Below are 21401 nucleotides of genomic sequence, written 5' to 3' on the forward strand. Positions count from 1 at the left end.
AAGCCAACACTGACCCTATGTGGCCAATAATATTGTTGCATCCCCATTTGATCACAGACCTATGGACTCACAAGTCGAAAGTCTGTGATTTTGCAGTGTAAAAATCCACAATTGGAGCTGTGTGATTGGAGAAAGTGGTAAAAACCAACAAATACGTCGTACCACCGGCCACGGGGGTTGTCTATGAAGTTGATTACAGTGCCCTGCAGTGGTGTAAAGTACTTAAGTAAAAATACTTTAAAGCACTACTTAAGTCGTTTTTTGAGGTCTCTGTACTTTACTATTTATATTTTTGTAACTTTGACTTTTACTTCACTACATTCCTAAAGAAAATGATGTACTTTCTACTCCATACATTTTCCCTGACACCCAAAAGTACTCGTTGCATTTTGAATGCTTAGCAGGACAGAAAAGTATCCAATTCTCACACTTATCAAGAGAACATCCCTGGTCATCCCTACTGCCACTGATCTGGTGAACTCACTAAACACAAATGCTTTGTTTGTAAATTATGTCTGAGTGTTGGACTGGGACCATGGCTATCTGTAAAAAATAAAATTAAAATAAATTAAAATATATTCCTTTGACTTTTGATACTTAAGTATGTTTTAGCAACTACATATACTTTTGATACTTAAGTATATTTAAAACCAAATACTTCTAGACTTTTACTCAAGTAGTATTTTACTGGGTGACATTCACTTTTACTTGAGTAATTTTCTATTAAGGTATCTTTACTTTTACTCAAGTATGAGAATTGGGTACTTTTTCCACTACCACTGCTCTGCGTTCTTTTGTATCTTTAGCTAATAAAGAGACTGCACCCTGTCTTTTTATTACAATATAATATAGCTGAGATAACTTTGAAGAATAGAATACCGTGCCAACTAATGCCAAATCCATGTACCTATTTTGCAGTAGACATGCTGTGATCCAATGTAAACATCACACTTCAGTGTAAGCTAATGGTTAACGTTCAAAGTGTTACTGTTTATATCAATACAAACATGGTTCTGATGTCTGTGCGATTTTCAATCAATCATTACCAGGGTTACGCATGGAGAAATGTGTTATAAGAGTGAAGAACCGGTTAGGTCACGTCATTTCCTCAGAGAGAGTGTAGAGGCTAGTGTCAATCTACACCAAAGGCCCATGAACTGGTTGGAATATCTTTTGTACAATACAAGTTCAAATCTCTTTCTCTCTCTCTCTCACTCTCTCTGAGAAAGCGCGTCTCTTCAGACCCATGCTAAGAATTGGCCCCTTTTTAAAAAAAAAATTTCACCTAAAATGACATACCCAAATCTATCCATCTGTAGCTCAGGCCATGAAGCAAGGATATGCATATTCTTGGTACCATTTAAAAGGAAACACTTTGAAGTTGGTAGAAATGTTAAATGAATGTAGGAGAATATAACACAATAGATCTAGTAAAAGACAATACAAAGAAAAAATGAAGAGTATTTTTGTATTTCTTTTGTACCATCATCTTTGAAATGCAAGAGAAGGCCATAATGTATTATTCCAGCCCAGGTGCAATTTAGATTTTGGCCACTAGATGGCAGCAGTGTATGTGCAAAGTTTTAGACTGATCGAAGGAAACATTGCATTTCTGTTCAAAATGTTGTATCACGACTGCCTAAATGTGCCTAATTTGTTTATTAATAACGTTTGGTGGTAAAAAATGTGCACTCTCCTCAAACAATAGCATGGTATTCTTTCCCTGTAATAGCTACTGTAAATTGGACAGTGCAGTTAGATTAACAAGAATTTAAGCTTTCTGCACAAGGTGCACCTGTGTAATAATCAGGCTCTTTAATCAGCTTCTTGATATGCCACGGCTGTCAGGTGGATGGATTACTTTGGCAAAGGAGAAAGGCTCACTAACAGGAATATAAACAAATTTGTACACTACATTTGGGATAAAAATGTTTTTTGTGCGTATGGAAAATTTCTTTTTTTTTAAATTTAAGCTCATGAAACATGGGACCAACACTTTACATGTTGGGTTTAGATTTTTGTTCAATGGTGCAACATACTGTCAGGTCCAGAGTTATTGACAACTTTCATAAAGATGAGAAAAAAAAGATTGTATGGGAAAAAATTTATTATTTTATTGTAATATAATTGCTCAGAGAAAGAGATTTTGTTTAAGAAATGATATTTTTTTTCTAAAAAAGATAGGGGTACACATTATTGGAACCCATACTTCCAATAAACTGTACTTCACCCTGCAAGGATAATGGCACTGAGCCTTTTTCTAAAATATTTTATGAGATTGGAGAACACATTGGGAGGGATCTTAGACTTTTCCTCCATACAGGATGTTTCCCAGTATCCTTTGTTTGCGCTTATGGAACACTCCATTCAATTCAAACCACAGGTTTTCAATGGGGTCCAAGTCCAGAGACTGAGACGGCAATTGCAAAATGTTGATTTTGTGGTCAATTAACCAATTATTTGTGGATTATGATGGGCTGCGGCCAAGTTTATTCCTCCTGGCAGAGGCAAACAGGTGTTTCTCTAAAATGTCCTGGTACTGGGTAAAGTTCACGATGCCATTGCCCTCAGCTCTGTCGTTATTTGTCGTGTCATCAGCAAACTTTAGAATTGAGATGGAGTCGTGCGTGGCCACGCAGTCGTGGGTGAACAGGGAGTACAGAAGGGGGCTAAGCATACACCCCTGGGGGGCCCCGTGTTGAGGATCAGTGTGGCGGAAGAGCTGTCGGCCCAACAGGAAGTCCAAGACCCAGTTGCACAGGAATGAGTTCAGACCCAGGTGTGATAGGGCAGTGTGTAGTGCAGTGACGATTGCGTTGTCCGTGGATCTGTTGGGACGGTATGCAAATTGTAGGAGGTCTAGAGTGTCGGGTAAGGTGGAGGTGACATGGTCCTTGACTAGACTCTCAAAGCACTTCATGATGACAGAAGTAAGTGCTACAGGGCGATAGTCATTTAGTTCAGTTACCTTAGCTTGCTTGCGTACAGGAACAATGGTGGACATCTCGAAGCATGTGGGGACAACAGACTGGGATAAGGAGAGATTGAATGTCCATACTATACAAATAAAACAGCTTGTCTACGACTAATAATTGGAGGACAGTTGGAAGTAAGCTTATGTAGTTAAAAGGACCTATGCCTATATCCACATGAGCTTCTATAGATAACCTTCTGGAAAATCTATGACAACCCTGCTTGAGAAAGCCGGCTGGTTAAGCCTTATAATGTGACTTTTCCCATGTGTGTGAAGGTTTAGCATGACTGCCGTTCCACAATAACATTTGTCTCGCAGTCCCACAGAATGTGATTCACCAAAAAGTGGCCAACAAATCATACATTACACATTTGCAACGAGAACCAACGTTGTTGTTGGTACAGGCACCTAGATCTAACATTATACAATGGGTTTGAAAGTGAATAAATGTTTAATCTGTAAGAGGGTTAGGAGTGTGTTGGTGACAGAGAGAGAGTGCGTATGATTCGTCATGGCGAGTGTTACAGCCGTCCCCTCATCATCAGCGAACGCTCCATCTCTCAAGGTAAACGTCCTCTTTCCAGTACCCGAAAAACGGTCATGCTGGATCTCATCGCCACTGCTAACCTATAAGTTATCGTTTCCTATTTATGAAAATGACTGGATAAGAAGTCCTGACGCAGGTTTCGTTCAGAAAATACTAAACCGCGCACAACCTACAAAGATAGGAGGATTGTAATTCAATACACTTGTTTGAACTGCGTCCGTTCTAGTTTTTTTTTATATACTGATGAAAAAATGATTTAACATATCTATATTGCTTAGCCCTGTGTGTTTTGAGATGGCACCTGTAGTATATGACGACACATTTTATGTAACTGAATCACCGCCCGACGGGATGTTCTGTTATTCGCATGTCGCTCTTATAACCAGCCTATCTTTTTATTGGCTGCCTACCAATGGCTCATAATAACTATGAGGGGTAATCAATGACGTTATTTCACAGTATTTACTGCATGATCACATGTTAAAATATCTTGTATTATAGAATCTAAATCGACCACAATTATTGTTAGGATTATTATGCCTGTTATTGTTATATGATTAGGCCTTTGCTTGTGGAGTAATGGTAACCTAATATAAATGCAAGCCTTCAGTTCACCTGGCGACGGACTATCGTCTTGCTGCAGGTAAAATGAGCTCCTGTGCTGTGCTGAGCAGAGCAGGGAATTCAACCCTCACAGACAATACCTAGTCCTATACTCATTCAATTTACGTCAGCAAACCTCACTGTTCTTTCCAACAGCCCCATCTCTCCCTGCTCCCCATCCCATGCTGTTACCAATTATAATTTTTTAATAACTAACCCTGTTACTCTCTCATTGTCTGAATACACTACCAGAGTGAGAATGTTTTAATAAGCTTAGGCATATATGTAGTTTGTTACATCCTATGTAAAGTTGTCATCTATATAAAGTTGTGTACAATGTCCTCCCAGGGTTCTGGTAAAGAAGTATCCACCAGTAATGGCATGGAAGACAGCATCCACGGCTTACATTTACATTTAAGTCATTTAGCAGACACTCTTATCCAGAGGGACTTACAAATTGGAAAGTTCATACATATTCATCCTGGTCCACCCGTGGGAATTGAACCCTGGTCCCCCCGTGGGAATTGAACCCTCAACCCTGGCGTTGCAAGCACCATGCTCTACCAACTGAGCCACACGGGACCAACGGAAACAAGGCTTCAAGGTAACGTTCTAATCATTTACCTTCTGGTACAATGTGCATAGCAATGAGCATTATTCCTCGTTCATTTCAAGTGTGTGCAAAGGCATGTGGTACAGCAATGGTATTTTAATGTGGATCAGTTCAGATATTGCACATACTGCTACATTAGGGAATTTATATTGCATGTAAACTGCAATCGCAAGGCATTTGAAGTTTGTCAGTGTATGGCAAACTGGAGACGCCATTCCCTCCAACTGCCCATTTCAGTGTGCTGAATCAGATGAATCACTTGCCTTCAGTGAGGAGCCCAGCTGCACCATCTTGATGTTTCCTGGATATGATTCTGATATTCATAAAACCTCCCCTGGTTGTCAATCAAAAGGTCCAGATCACACCAACAGCATGGACACCTCCCCCCACCCACATGGCTCTCCTAATACCTCTCAGTCCGTTCGATCAAAAAAAAACACACATCCCCCTACAAAAACAACAATACGTCCGCCCCAGCAAAACCGAGTCAAAGAAATCCACCTGAGATCCTGAGATGTTTATCTTATTGATCCATGGGGGTGTACTCCTTCTGGGGCCCCTCATTTGGCTTGTGCTCCCCAGACTCCTGTGCTAACCACATACTCAATGTTGTGGCCCTTTGTGGCCCTCAGAGAGGTATAGAGAAAGAGGCGGATGAGGGCCCTGGTCTATCTGGGAGGTCCTGTGACGTCTCCGCAGAGAATCCACTTTCCCAGATAACGCTGAACACCACCTGTCAATCAGGCTGTGACCTGTGATCTGCCACAGGCTTTTAGCTCTGATTTACTCTGCTCTCTAACGTTGCACAGGGACGAGACAGCCAGGCAGGCGGCAGGCGCAGGTGGTGATTTGGTGATTAGGAGAAAGAGAGGGGGGGGAAAGGGGGTGAGCGCGAGAAAGAGAACGAGATAGAGAGTTGTCATTGGCTGTGCAGGACCATTTTAAGACTTTTTCATTCAGGGCTGGGTTAAGCTTATTATTAATTACTCAATGTCTGATAAAATGGCCTCATAGATGCTACATCCTCATAACTGCATCAGGTCTGTAGTCTTGGACTACAAGCACCTCTGTAGTACTGTATCTGAGCCTAGCTTGTGTACGCTATAGACCCCTGTGTTGCCACGGTACACAGTTGTAGGAATCTGACTCCTGTTTTGTGACCCACCTGAGCTGGATGTAGAGTATTTATAGTTTGGTAATCCCTGACCAATGGCGCGTGTGATGTTACGCTGAACATGGATTACTTGGAGCTCTCTTGTGCTATTACATTAGTTAACAGAGTTATCAGGATCTCTGTAAATGGGCCTATCTCAGATTCCTCACAGCAGGTCAGAAGTGATTTGTCATGCACTTCTTAAAAGATGTGTGTGAATTCTGAACTAATGAGAAGATATAGTCATTAGAAAATGTACTGTATTTTATCCAATTTTATCACACTGAACTTTAAAAATATCAATATATCAGATTCATGGCTGGATAAGTAAATGGTGATATTAGGCCAAAACATTGGTAACCAATGCTGTAGTCAGTGACGTGTGACTGTGAGAAGGACAGAGAGTAATCTGACAGTGCTCTCTCAGACTGTTGGCCAGCACTACCCCTCTGTAATCTGAGATGACGCAATGCTGCAACAGGTCTGCATTTGCACGGGCAGCCCAATTCAGATCTTTTGTCCTCTATTTGGTCTTTTGACCAATCCCATCAGATCTTTTTTGTGATACCTTTTTCAGAGCTGATTGGTCAAAAGAAAAAAAAAGACAGAAAAAAAAGAAAGAAAAAAAATCTGAATTGGGCTGCTTGTGTAAATGCAGCCAGGAAGGGTAGATCTGAGATAGGCCTAGAGCTGCCAACCACAGCAGAGCATTTGCTTTTAGCTACTGAGCTGGACTAGGTTTGATATTTACCCCCACTCTCATGGTTAATGTTAGGATTGGGGGAGAGTTATCTGGTCCTAGAACTGTGGTAAAGGCAACTCCTACACTGAGAGCGGTTGTGTCAGGTGTCCTCTGTGGTTGTGATTGTTTATTGAGTGGCTCATGTTCCTAGAAGTTAAAAGCCTGGAGTGTCCTCTACTGGCCAGCGGGAGAATTGTAGAACTCTGAAGTGCCTGATGAGATACAGTGCATTTGGAAAGTATTCAGACCCCTTGACTTTTTCCAAATTTTGTTACGTTACAGCCCTATTCTAAAATGAAATAAATCATTTTTTCCCCTCATTAATCCACACACAATACCCCATAATGACAAAGCAGAAACAGATTTTTAGACATGTTTGCTAATTTATTAAAAAAAATATAAAACTGAAATAGGGAAAGGGAAAGGGGGATACCTAGTCAGTTGTACAACTGAATGCCTTCAACTGAAATGTGTCTCACATTTACATAAGTAATCAGACCCTTTACTCGGTAATTTGTTGAAGCACCTTTGGCAGAGATTACAGCCTTGAGTCTTCTTGGGTATGACGCTACAAGTTTGGCACACCTGGCTCTCTCCGGATATACTTTCCCCGTCCATACAGCCAGCTGGGTTCTCAGTACATCGCGCAGACAGGAATACAGAACTCTCTGGGAGAAAGAAAGACGGTGGTGTATGTTTCATGACTAACTACTCATGTTGTGATTGTGATAACATACAGGAACTCAAGTCCTTTTGTTTACCTGACCTAGAATACCTCACAAATCAAATGCAGTTCGTATTACCTCCCATGAGAATTCTCTTCGGTTATAGACACAGTCGTGTATATTCCCCCTCAAGCCGATACTACGAAGGCCCTCAAGGAACACAAACACTGGACTTTGTGCTAACTGGAAACCACATATCCTGAAGGTGAACTGCTCCCAAGGACTATGGGCTCTCGTTCTCCGTGGCCGACGTGAGTAAAGTGAGTAAGCGTGTTAACCCTCGCAATTCTGCCAGACCAGACGGTATCCTAGCCACGTCCTCAGAGCATGTGCAGACCAGCTGGCTGGAGTGTTTACAGACATATTCGATTTCTTCCTGTCCCAGTCTGTTGTCCCCACTTGCTTTAAGATGTCCACCATTGTTCCTGTATCCAATAAATTAAAGGTAACTGAACTAAATGACCATTGCCCCATAGCACTCACTTCTGTCATCATGAAGTGCTTTGAGTGGCTTAGTTAAGGATAATTTCACCTCCACCTTACCTGACTCCCTAGACCCACTATATATTTGCATACCGCCCCAATAGATCCACAGACGATGTAATCGCCATTGCACCGCACACCGCACATTCCAATGTAAGAATGCTGTTCATTGATTATAGCTCAGCCTTCAACACCATGGTACCCTCCAAGCTCATCATTAAGCTCGGGGCCCTGGGTCTAAATCCCGCCCTTTGCAACTGGGTCCGGGGTTTCCTGACGGGCCGACCCCAGGTGGTGAAGATAGGAAACAACACCTCTATTACGCTGATCCTCAACACAGGGGCCCCACAAGGGTGCGTGCTCAGCCCCCTCCTGTACGCCCTGTTTAACCTTGACTGCATGGCCATGCACACCTCCAACTCAATCATCAAGTTTGGAAAATAACCTTTCCCTCAACATTAACAAAATAAAAGAGCTGATCAACAGAGAGAGAACGCACCTATTCACATCAGCGGGACCGCAGTGGAGAAGGTGAAAAGCTTAATGTTCCTCGGCGTACACATCACTGATAATCTGAAATCGTCCAACCACACAGACAGTGTAGTAAAGAAGGCTCAACGGCGAAATTCATCTTGGCCCCTAAGACCCTCACAAACTTTTACAGATGTACAATTGAGAGCATCCTGTCGGGCTGTATCACTGCCTGCTATGGCAACTGCACCGCCCGTAACCGCAGGGCTCTCCAGAGGGTGGTGCAGTCTGCCCAACGCATCACCTGGGCACACTACTTGCCCTCCAGAACACCTACAGCACCCGATGTCACAGGAGGGACAAAAAGATCATCAAGGACATCAACCACCCGAGCCACTGCCTGTTCACTCCGCTATCATCCAGAAGGCGAGGTCAGTACAGGTGCATCAAAGCTGGGGGCGAGAGACTGAAAAACAGCTTCTATCTCAAGGCCATCGGACTGTTAAATAGCCGTTACTAGCCAGCTGCCACCCGGTTACTCAACCCTGCAACTTAGAGGCTGCTTCCCTATGAACATAGACATGGAATCACTGGTCACTTTAAATGGAACACTAGTCCCTCATCCTAATATTTATATATTTCTTAATTCCCTTCTTTTACTTTGAGATTTGTGTGTACTGTTGTCAATTGTTAGATACTACTGCACTGCTAGGAACACAAGCAGTTCGCTACACCTGCAAAAACATCTGCTTAAAATGTGTATGTGACAAATAAAATTTGATTTGATTTGATTTGGGGAGTTTCTCCCATTCTTCTCTGCAGATCCTCTCAAGCTATGTCATGTTCGATGTGGAGCGTTGCTGCACAGCTATTTTCAGGTCTCTCCAGAGATGTTAGATCGGGTTCAAGTCCAGGCTCTGGCTAGGCCACTCAAGGACAATTAGAGGCTTGTCCTGAAGCCACTCCTGCGTTGTCTTGGCTGTGTGCTTAGGGTCGTTGTCCTATTGGAAGGTGAACCTTCAACCCCGGTCTGAGGTCCTGAGTTTACATCTAAACCATGTTCCCCCCCCCCCCCCCCAGGCAGCTGACCTGGTCATTGAGCTGTCCCAGACCCACAAGGCCAAACCTGACCTGACCAATCTGGTGTTTGGAACTGTGTTCTCTGACCACATGTTGACCATAGAGTGGACCAACGCTGGAGGGTGGCAGAAACCTCCCATCAAGCCCTTTGGTAACCTGTCTCTCCACTCGGCCTGCTCAGCCATGCATTACACTGTGCAGGTAGGAAGCACCACCTTGTTAGACAGTTAATGTATCTCAGGCTCATGCTGTCCATTCTTGCTGCCCACCTGATAGTAATGAAGACTACAGTGGAAATATGTTGGTAGATGTATTACACACATTTCATTTTTTGATACATTTATTTTGTACTAAAATAACTTTTTCAATCTATATGTATTTTAAATATGTCTAATAACATGAATTCATTCAAGGTTATGACAAAGCAGCAGGAGGCAAAGTTAAAGGTGCAAAATCAGGTGCCGGTTCATTCAATTATAGTGTTCGAAAATGAATGATGGCATGTGCAAAACGACTGTCGAAACAAACAAAAAGTCTGAAAACGTCCCCAAATGAAAAGGAATAGGCTTAAACAGGCATTTATAGCTAATGTAACGTACTTGGCACAGGAGGGGTTAACAGGCTCTAACCAGCCTACCAATGAGCAATTCCAACACTGGTAAAAATGTACAGGTCAGCATCTACACTACAGGTATGTATAGGATCTTCCCCATGGTCTTCACATCTTACAGCCCCAATTTCAGTGTCTTCAATCAGGAAACAGACTGTGCTGCTGAGATTTTGTGTTGAGAGCTTAAGAATAATGTACAATACTTTAATTGTAGCTCTGAAAGAATAGGCACAGCTAGGATAGTTGAAGGACAGTGGATTGGACATAAGTGGCCGCTCATATGTACATATGTACTGAAACTTACTATCACACACACATAGGTTCAGGAAGCCAATTTCCCATTCTGGTCCTCATTCATTACGTTTACATTTACATTTTAGTATATTCACTCTGTTCAGAGAATGACTAGAGGTCAGTGGTTCTCTCCTGTCTGACAGTTTTAAGCCCTGTCTCTTTCCTCTCCTCTGTTCTGTGGTCAGTTGTTTGAGGGTATGAAGGCATACCGAGGTGCTGATGACAAAATCCGTCTCTTGAGACCCATGCACAACACATTGCCACATATGTCTCAAGTTTTGACGGAGTGTGTAATTGGCATTCTGACTGCACTAATGCCCACCGGAGCTGTTGCCAGAGAATTTAATGTACATTTTTTCTACCATAAGCTGCCTCCAACGTTGTTTTAGAGAATTTGGCAGTACGTCCAATCGCACTCACAACCGCAGACCACGTGTATGGTGTCGTGTGGGCGAGCGGTTTGCTGACGTCAAAATTGTGACCAGAGGGCCCGGCCCCATGGTGGCGGTGGGATTATGGTATGGGCAGGCATACTGTAAGCTATGGACAACGAACACAATAGCATTTTATCGGTGGCCATTTGAATGGACAGAGACACCGGGACGAGAACCTGAGGCCCATTGTCGTGTCATTCATCTGCCGCAAACACCTTATGTTTCAGCCTGATAATGCACAGCCCCATGTCGCAAGGATCTATACACAATTCCTGGAAGCTGTGTGTTCCAGTTCTTCCATGGCCTGCATACTCACCAGACATGTCACCCATTGAGCATGTTTGGGATGCTATGGATTGATGTGTACGACAATGTGTTCCAGTTTCCACCAATATCCAGCATCTTCACACAGCCATTGAAGAGGAGGGGGACAACATTCCACAGGCCCCTAAAAAAAATAAAAATAAAAAAAAACATTCCACAGGCCACAATCAACAGCCTGATCAACTATATGTGAAGGAGATGTGTCGCGCTGCATGAGGCAAATGGTGATCACACCAGATACTGACTGGTTTTCTGATCCACGCCCCCTACTTTTTTTTTTAAAGGTATCTGTATTCCCAGTCATGTGAAATCCACAGATTAGGGCCTAATTATTTTTTTTCAAATGACTGATTTTTTTATGTGAACTGTGACTCAGTAAAATCTTTGACATTTTTGCATATTGTGTTTATATATGTGTTCAGTATAGATACAGTGTCCAGTATCTACAGTGTATCATATCATGTACAGTACAAAACTGGAACAATGTTCCCCAGAACATCAACATAATTGCTTTTCTACTAGCACTGACTTTGCAGATAACTTTTTAATTGAGAAAAATGTACTTACTACAACTGTGGTATGTGGCTGTCTCACTAAGCTATCTTAAGATGAATGCACTAACTTTAAGTCACTCTGGATAAGAGAGTCTGCTAAATTACTTTCTGTAGTGTCTGCTGCAGTCACTGAATGTTCTGTTTGTTCATATTTTTGTCCCATTTCTCCTTTCCTGGCTCAACCTTTCATTTGTCCTCTCTCCATCTCCCCCCTCCCTCCTCCATGCCTTTGACAGGGCAGAGTTGGGAGAGTGTATCAGGAGGCTGGTACAGGTGGATCTGGAGTGGGTACCGCAGTCAGACTCTGCCAGTCTCTACATCCGACCCACCTTCCTGGGTACTGAGGTGAGGAGATGACCATAGAGGAGTGGAGAGGAGAGGGCAACAACACAAGGTTCAGTCTCCTTCTGTGAGGGACTGTCTCATTCACTCTCATATACTGTGACAGGGCTCTCCCTCCATCTAGCTTCCCCTGTACTTGTTGGTGAAGTTGAAATCATTAATTTGTGAATAGTTCAAGAGTATGTCAACTATTGACATGTGTGTACGTGTGTGTGTGGCCTGTGTCCCTTCCTAGCGGCCTCTAGGAGTGACGAAGTCGTCCCATGCTCTACTTTACGTGATCCTGAGTCCTGTTGGTTCGTTCTTCAGTACAGGAGCTAAACCTGTCTCTCTCTGGGCCGACTCCAAATACATCAGAGCCTGGAGAGGAGGGACAGGAGACTATAAGATGGGAGGGTAAGAGGAGAGACTGGAGACTGTAAAATATCCAACATATCACAAGTTAGGATTGGATTTGGTTATACATGGATATGGTTGTACTAATTTGTCCTGACCCTAATATTCCCACCCTGCCAACAGTACTAATACAGCTTTACACCAGATACAACTCTAAAGAGCTTTGGATTTCATTGTGACACGATTTATGTACAGTACACAATAAGATCACACGCTAGGTTACTCTAACGAACGGAACAGTGTCAAATCATTTTGGATTACGACACATGGAATTTAAATGTGAACGGACAACTCTCGTTTGTGGAATAAAATGAACAAGAACATGGTGGTTTGTTTACAGGAACTATGGAGCGTCTATCTACGCCCAGCATGAAGCAGTGGATTGTGGGTGCCAGCAGGTCCTCTGGCTGTACGGAGACGACCATCAAGTCACAGAGGTCGGAACCATGAATATTTTCCTCTTCTGGAATAATGAGAAAGGAGGTAATCAGGATCACTTTCAGTGTCATGGCCAATGAGATTAGAGATAATACCTTTGCTTAAATCGGGCTATTGCAATTGGACAAGGCCAAAGGAAATATAGGCTGCGTTCCCATGTTCAGACATTCCATGCATCAACCAATGGTTGCATGCCACGCAATTTCTAGAACATATGACGTGGTTAGCTGATACTTAAAGTACCTATCCAGGCATTGTAAGATCTGGCATGCGTCAGCAACGTCTGAGCAGGGGAACACGACCATCCTCTTCTGGATCTGTTGATATGGACATAATGTTACTGAACAGGAAACTGATCTTTGTGTCTGATTGTACAACAGTGACATATAGTGGTTAGAGTGTATATCACCGCAGCTGCAGTCTTACATAGCCAGTGCTGTTCTTCACCTCATCTCTGTAAACTGGATCAGATTGGATATTCCATTGACACTAAAAGATCTGTTAAATTAATTTGTTCATCCAACGTTTTTCTCTCCAGAGGAGGAGCTGGCAACGCCCCCTCTGAATGGAATAATCTTACCTGGGATCACGCGGCAGAGCATCCTGGAACTCACCAGGAAATGGGTATGAGAGAGAGAATTATATACAGTACATTTGGCATGTATTCAGACCCCTTGACTTTTTCCATATTTTGTTACATTATAACCTTATTCTAAAATGGATTGAATTGTTTTTTCCCCTCATTAATCTACATACAGTACCCCATAATGACAAAGCAAAAACAGGTTTATCTTCTGTATACCACCCCTACCTTGTCACAACACAACTGATTGGCTCAAACGCAATAAGAAAGAAAACAATTCCACAAATTAACTTTTAACAAGGCACACCTGTTAATTGAAATGCATTCCAGGTGACTACCTCATGAAGCTGGTTGAGAGAATGCCAAGAGTATGCAAAGCTGTCATCAAGGCAAAGGTGGCTACTTTGAAGAATCTCAAATCTAAAATATGTTTTGATTTGTTTAACACTTTTTTGGTTACTACATGATTCCACATGAGTTATTTCATAGTGTTGATGTCTTCACTAGTATTCTACAATGTAGAAAACAGTACAAATAAAGAAAAACCCTGGAATAAGTAGGTTTGTCCAAACTTTAGACTGGTACTGTATATAGAGAGGGTAAGAGGGGGGCAAGTACAATGTGTTCTCTAAGGGTAAGACATAAGACAGTTCAACAACAACACAGGACACTCTGGGTTTAATTAAGGGAAAGATGGACTTGACACTCGCATGGACATACCACCAGGGGTGCTTCCATCTGCTACAGGGGCACAGGCACTATACCAGCTATCACTGGCCATGAAACCAGTAGCCTGGTTGCCAGATCAGATACATGTATAGTATGACAAGGAGTCTTGGAGGACTTGGCTAAAGCACAGGCAGATCTGGCAACTAAGATGCCACACTGGGGTGTGTGTGTGTGTGTGAGAGAGAGAGAGAGAGGGGGGGGGGAGAGAGAGAGAGAGAGAGAGAGAGAGAGGAGAGAGAGAGGGGGGGGGGGGGAGAGAAAGAGAAGGGCTCTCCAGCCCTGTTCTTGGAGAGCTACCGTCCTGTAAGCGTTCACTCCAACGCTAATCTAGCGCACTTTATTTGAATAGCTGGTTGATAAACTGAATCAGGTTAGTTACAACTGGGGTTGGAGTGAAAACCTACAGGAGGGTAGTTCACCAGGAACAGGGTTGGAGATCCCTAGTATATAGAGAGAGATATATAGGGAGAGAGTGAAACATTGTGCAGAATGCAGGAAGTCTTCAGCAGAGATGAGAAGCTAAGCGTTTACAGAAGCCTGCCCTTGTATGAGTTTCATTATATGTATTTTCCTCCTCCACTTCCCTCTCTCCTCATCCACCTCCCTCTCTCCTCATCCACCTCTCCCCCTCCACTTCTAGGGGGAGTTTAAGGTGTGTGAGCGATACCTGACCATGGCAGACCTGCGCTGGGCTCTGAAAGAGGGCCGTGTTAAGGAGATGTTTGGCTCTGGTACTGCGTGTGTGGTCAGTCCTGTGGGACGCATACTCTACCAGGGAGAGGTACACAACCACAACTCACTACCCTTACAACATATGGATTAATGAATGGATGGATGAATAGATGGATGACTGGATGGATGAATGATGCAATCAAGCAAGCATTCAAAACATTAGAATCAAGCACTTTCATGTTTAACACTTTGTCATAAACCGCTGAACAGCTACTCCAGAAAGTTGTATTTTTAAACTGTGTGTGTGTGTGTGTGTGTGTGTGTGTGCGTGTCTCTCTCTCTCTCTCTCTAGAACCTACATATCCCCTGCCAGGAGGATTTCCCCCAGCCGGCATCTAGACTGATGAAGGAGCTCACAGATATACAGGTAAGGTGGTCACAGACATCAATTCAACGTCTATTCCACGTTGGTTCAACGTCATTTAATTCAACCAGTGTGTGCCCAGTGAGACACCTGTAACAGAGGTAGATTGTATTGTAACTCGCGCTATCAAATTGGATCCTTTTCGGAGGCTAAGACGTTGTCGAGACGGCGGTCATGTGTGTTTGCGAAGCAGCGGATCACTCATTTGAGCCCAGAAAGTGGACAGTGACAGTGAAGGAAGATATACTGTTAGGCAAGCACAGTGTCCTCCGTCACGCACGCAACCAAACACGTACGTATGTATGCAGGCACGCACAGCAGATGTGGCCTCTCCCACAGTAATGGTAACAGCTGGATGGACGTCAGGGCCTGTCGACTGTCTGACCTAGACTGATGTCATCCTCAGCACACAGACTATTCCATAGAGATACATACTAGATTCATCTCGATTCTGTTTCCTCTGTGTTAGTGTATCAGGGCCGTTTTGTATTAGTAAAGTGTAGTGTGTATTCTGCCCTGTAGCTTGCCACATATCTGTATGTTATACTCTCCATCGCCTTGGTTAGGAGCAGTAAATGGATACCATCCCACTCACCCTGCCTGCCTACCGGAATACCTTTGCTAGTGGGGGTGTTAAACTGAGTGGGGTCATTCATTCAGTCTAGATCTTTCTCATTATCTCTCTCTGTCTGTCTGGCCGTCTCTCTGTCACGTCAGTGAGTTTGTGTTCATCTCTGTCTCATATCATTTCACCCTATCAGGGCTAGGTCAGGTGATTATCGTTTTCCCTCTAAATCTCCTCATCGCCCCGGCTTTGTGTGAGAGCTTGTGTGTGTCTCCTCTGCCAAACCACTAGTGCTGTGTGTGTAGCTGTGTGTGTGTGTGGATCTGTGTGTGTGCGTGCGTGCCTGCCTTTGTGTGTAAACCTTATCTGAGTGTATGTGTGGCTTCTCTCCTCCCTGTAGCTCATTGTGGCGCTGGCACACACCCAGACAGAGGAGATAGGAGGAGGTTCATGTAGTAATGGCTGGGCAGGGATGGGAGATAGAGCAGTCACACAGTCCTGAAAGCTCTCATTAAGATGCCTGCTGTAATTACACAAACCTAATTATTGTCTCAGCCTTTGTGATCAAAGCCAAGATGCCGCAAAGGACGATGCTTGACAGAGAGAGAGAGAGAGAGAGAGAGAGAGAGAGAGAGAGAGAGAGAGAGAGAGAGAGAGAGAGAGAGAGAGAGCCTAATGAACAATAACGTCGACAAATTGCAAAAAAAACTCCAGCCTGATGTTAAATCTGTTGACACTTAATTTGGATGAGAAACAGAATGGCGTCCGCCTCCCCAAGAAGAAGACATTGGGCACAAACAAACGCGTTGTCTAAGATGAGGGGAGCGAGGGATGAGAAGAGGGATGAAAGATGGGTTTACTAACACGGTCCTCCGTTTCTCTTTCATGTTAATTAGAAATTGCATTTCTTTTGTTTCTCTTCGCGGGTGCTTATTTATTTTCACGACTCTGTCCATTACAACTAATTTGCAACATGAGACGTAAATAATTGGATTTGTCTCCGCGGTTGTCGCAGTTCAGGAACATTCTGTTTTGATTTGGTCGTTGTTTTGTGTGTGGCTGAGTTCGCAAGATTTCTTGGGATATTTGTTATTTTTTGTTTTGTGTTTTCGGTTGCGCCATTCACTGTGTTGTAGGCAAGGAGTTAAAACAGTTTGTGACTGCTACTGTAATTGTTGGCCTGTGCTTTTATGCCTGTTTGACCCCAGTTTAACCTTTGACCTTCTGATGATCTTTTCTCTCATTGGTCACAGTACGGCCGGACCCAGAGTGACTGGTCTGTCCTCGTGTAACCAAGACACAGATGCACGCACGCACGCACGCACACACACACACACACACACCAAATAACCAGCCGGCAGTGTAACCTCTATATCAGTAAAATCTTGTGTGTGGGTAAGCTCTTTTAAATGTGCAATAGTCTTACTCAGATTGCAGTATACTGGATGTTCAGGTTGAAATCCCATAGGGTGAGTAGCAATATTATTCCACTCTAACTCTGCTCAAAATGTGCACGACCTCCACGTTGACACACCCTGCCCTGCGCAGAACTGACGCTCAGACGGCGCAGATCCCAATAGTCTGCCCTGGTGTGGCAGCACTGCTAAAGTGTTCACTCTAAAATATTACCAGCAGGAGACTTAGAGGAGTAACGTTAGCAATGAGCAGCAACTAATGTTAAACCACTTTGACTCAATAGACCTTTAAAGGGGTCATGTTATATAGACAAGAGGTTATGTATTTCAGTACCGTTACATGCAAGTGTGCGTTTGAACCGTGCCATGCAAAAAAAACGTTCTTTTTTAAATATGGTATTTCTATTTTGAATAGAGCATTTTAGAATTTTTGTATTGAACAAATATAACCGTTTTAAAGTGAGCTTAAATGGCGGACCAAGTTTCTCAAGGAGAAGCACTTTAGCACTGCTAAAAGAGAACGATGAATGAATTCAAAGAGGGCACTGGAAATAAGCCCTGATATATCGGAGGGAGAGAGTTCCCTGACGTCTGAAGGTTGGAACCGAGAGCGGTGGAATGATACACAAACCACTGCTATCAAAGAAAGCACAAGGCCAAGTAGCTCTACAAGCAGTAATATCATTCCACGCCAGTTGCTGTGCACGAGTGTGTGGTGCTTAATGTCAAAATGTATGTTATATCTACGATCTGTTGATGGTGACGTCTAATCAAACATAATACTGGTCATTTGTGTGCTGATGTATCTTGGACTGTCTGTCATTTACTGTAGACCTGTAATGCCTTGATTTACAGATATCTCTCTATCTGTACCTAGAAAGTCAAGCACAAGATCTGTTTTATGTCAAGTTCTATATATGCTTAGATGGAAGAGATGTATTTATGTCGTCGACGCAATGCGTCAAGTGATACAATATACAATATTTTGCCTATTCTGTTGATCCAAATAATAAACACGCACCAAAACGTTTGTGTCTACTGCATTATGTTCAGTACAGTGTGTGTGTGTGTGTGTTTGTGAGTGTGTACCCTTGTGTGTGTGGTTCCCCAAGGCAGGGCCCATGGTTCCTGGCTGAGTTGCCTCCCAGTGAAAATCGGGCTGTTTGGTGCTGGTTCCAGCCCTGTGCCCTGCGGCAGGCTGGTATAAAGCCCAGCACACACATCTTACCAACTTACCCTCTGGTACGGCTCCCAGCTCCCAAGGCCTTAGATACAGTACTTTCTCCCTTGCACTGTAGTACTTTTTAACTGGCTGTTGATCGCATGCAAGACAGGAAACCGTAAACAAATTCCCCAACATATGGCTGTTTGCAGGCTCTGAGGATACATCTCATCTCCCTCTATTCTCTCTCTTAGTCTTCTCCATCATCTCTTTCTTTTCTCTCCTTCCCCTCTTTATTGTCACTCTTCTTCTGTTTTCTTCTTTGCCTCCCTGCAGAGTGCCTTGGAGCGAGGAGCTTACACCCCCCCCCCCACCCTCCTCTCTCTATTCAATTTAAGGGCTGTATTGGCATGGGAAACATATGTTAACATTTCCAAAGCAAGAGAAATAGATAATAAACAAAAGTGAAATAAACAATACAAAATGAACAGTAAACATAACACTCACAAACGTTTCAAAAGAATAAAGACGCCCCTCTCTGTCTGTCTCACTTACACGCCAATGTGGTATCTTAGTCTCCAGATCTACCTGTGCTTTAGCCAAGTCCTCCAATTTTCCTTGTCAAGCTATACATGTACCTGATCTTGTAGTGTTTTTGTGGATTGTAGTATACTGTAGTGTTTTTGCGGACTGTAGTATTTACTGTAGTTTTTTTGCAGACATGACTGTAGTATTTACTGTAGTGTTTTTGCGGACTGAAGTATTTACTGTAGTGTTTTTGCGGACTGTAGTATACTGTAGTATTTACTGTAGTGTTATTGTTTTATTATCTTAGACATAAAAGTGGGGGCTTTCTCCTTCAGGAAACCTATTGGAGAAATACTAAAAGAACATGTTCTATAACCTGTAGGTCGGTAGGACTGGGTTCTGAACGGAGAGTTCAGAGCCTCTGCTCTTTTCTATAACCTGTAGGGAACACAATATATGGTCTATACTTGGAATGTAGGTTTCTCACTTGTGTGTGGCACAAATTGGGATATGGGGGAGGGAAATGGGCAAGGTATATGCAAATTAAATACTGTAGTATTTACTATAGGATTTTCTGTGTGTGTATTTTTGCGGACATTACTGTAGTATTTAGTACTGAGTGTTTTTGCTGATAATACTGTAGTTTTTACTATAGTATTCTCCAGTATACTACAACATTCTATAGTAAGTACTACACATTATTGAGGGGTACTAGTGTGTAGCATAGTATTCTACAGTTTACTACAGAATTCTATACTAAGTACTGTAGTATTCTATAGTAGACTGTAGTATTTTTTCATGTGGGTCTCCTGTGGTGTCGTTGCCCTACACCCAGGGACAAGCAAGGACCCGATCCACCCTCCTCCTCTCTTCTCCTCCTCTCCTCCTCTTAGCCTGAAGATAAGATGATGTTTTAATTGTCACATCTTATTTAGACAGCAGTGACATTCACTAGGGGACAGCACAGAGTGGAGGGGCGGGCCAGAGTAATCAGAGGAGATAAGAGGGAGAGAAAGAGAGAGAGAGAGAGAGAAAGAGAGAGAGAGAGAGAGAGAGAGAGAGAGAGAGAGAGAGAGAGAGAGAGAGAGAGAGAGAGAGAGAGAGAGAAACCGCTGGCGCCCAGTCATCAAGCAGCTGCAGCAAGCGGAATTTAGCTCTGAGCGCTCTCCCTCCCCTCCCTCTGTCGTTTTTCTCATCGCCGCTCCTTCTCTCCCACAGCCAGGGCATGATCTGATTTGACAAGCACGGCGCTGTCATCTTGAGTTTGTCCAATTTGAAATGCTAATTAATGAACTCGCAGCCACTTTGTGTTTCGTTTCGCTCGCCGCTGTTGTTTGTCTTTGCCGTTTGTCTTCTCTTTACCCTTTCTCCTTCCCCTCTGCTCTTTCTGAGGCTGGAACTTCAGACCCTGGTCTGTGTCTGAGACGCAGATAGTGGAGGAAGATGGTATCAGGGTATTTGGCACCACGATGAGGAGTCACACAGGGTCGGGGACAAACAGGCGTCATGATTGAGACAAACAGAGGCGTCACGATTGAGACAGAGGTGTCACGATTGAGACAAACAGAGGTGTCACGATTAAGACAAACAGAGGTGTCACGATTGAGACAAACAGAGGTGTCACGATTGAGACAGAGGCATCATGATTGAGACAAACAAAGGCATCATGATTGAGACAGAGGCATCATGATTGAGACAAACAAAGGCGTCACGATTGAGACAAACAGAGGTGTCACGATTGAGACAAACAGAGGTGTCACGATTGAGACAAACAGAGGTGTCACGATTGAGACAAACAGAGGTGTCACGATTGAGACAAATAGAGGTGTCACGATTGAGACAGAGGCATCATGATTGAGACAAACAGAGGTGTCACGATTGAGACAAACAAAGGCGTCACGATTGAGACAAACAGAGGTGTCACGATTGAGACAGAGGCATCATGATTGAGACAAACAAAGGCGTCACGATTGAGACAAACAGAGGTGTCACGATTGAGACAGAGGCATCATGATTGAGACAAACAGAGGTGTCACGATTGAGACAGAGGCATCATGATTGAGACAAACAGAGGCATCATGATTGAGACAAACAGAGGCGTCACGATTGAGACAGAGGCATCATGATTGAGACAAACAAAGGTGTCACGATTGAGACAGAGGCATCATGATTGAGACAAACAGAGGTGTCACGATTGAGACAGAGGCATCATGATTGAGACAAACAGAGGTGTCACGATTGAGACAGAGGCATCATGATTGAGACAAACAGATGCGTCACGATTGAGACAAACAGATGCGTCACGATTGAACACAAACCTCTCTGATTGAGTGTTAATGGCTGGGAGTAATGGTACTCTACGGCCATGCCCCACATCGCCAGCAGGTGGCGGTAGCAGCGTACACCAGCTGTGGTTACCGCTACTGATCCGTCCGTCACAGCATCAGAGCCAGCCTGCCTCATGTTCCTCATTTCCCCATTTCTGGGATCTTGGATCGCTGCCAATCAGAACGAAAATGGATGTAAAAGTAATCTATGTC

General features: G+C 43.5%; 1 protein-coding gene across 1 annotated transcript; it reads left to right on the forward strand.

Moving 5' to 3' along the window:
• Positions 1-3485: 3485 nt before the first annotated feature.
• LOC129864686 (branched-chain-amino-acid aminotransferase, cytosolic-like) lies at positions 3486-18338 on the forward strand. The gene is made up of 8 exons (XM_055936996.1): positions 3486-3539; positions 9392-9592; positions 11722-11952; positions 12185-12345; positions 12686-12828; positions 13322-13407; positions 14736-14876; positions 15120-18338. Exons 1-8 carry the CDS (start codon positions 3486-3488, stop codon positions 15285-15287), a joined length of 1185 nt encoding a protein of 394 aa, XP_055792971.1. The 3' UTR covers positions 15288-18338.
• Positions 18339-21401: the final 3063 nt, after the last annotated feature.

This window comes from Salvelinus fontinalis, chromosome 11 (genome assembly GCF_029448725.1).
Source record: "Salvelinus fontinalis isolate EN_2023a chromosome 11, ASM2944872v1, whole genome shotgun sequence".
Taxonomy (NCBI): Eukaryota; Metazoa; Chordata; class Actinopteri; order Salmoniformes; family Salmonidae; genus Salvelinus; species Salvelinus fontinalis.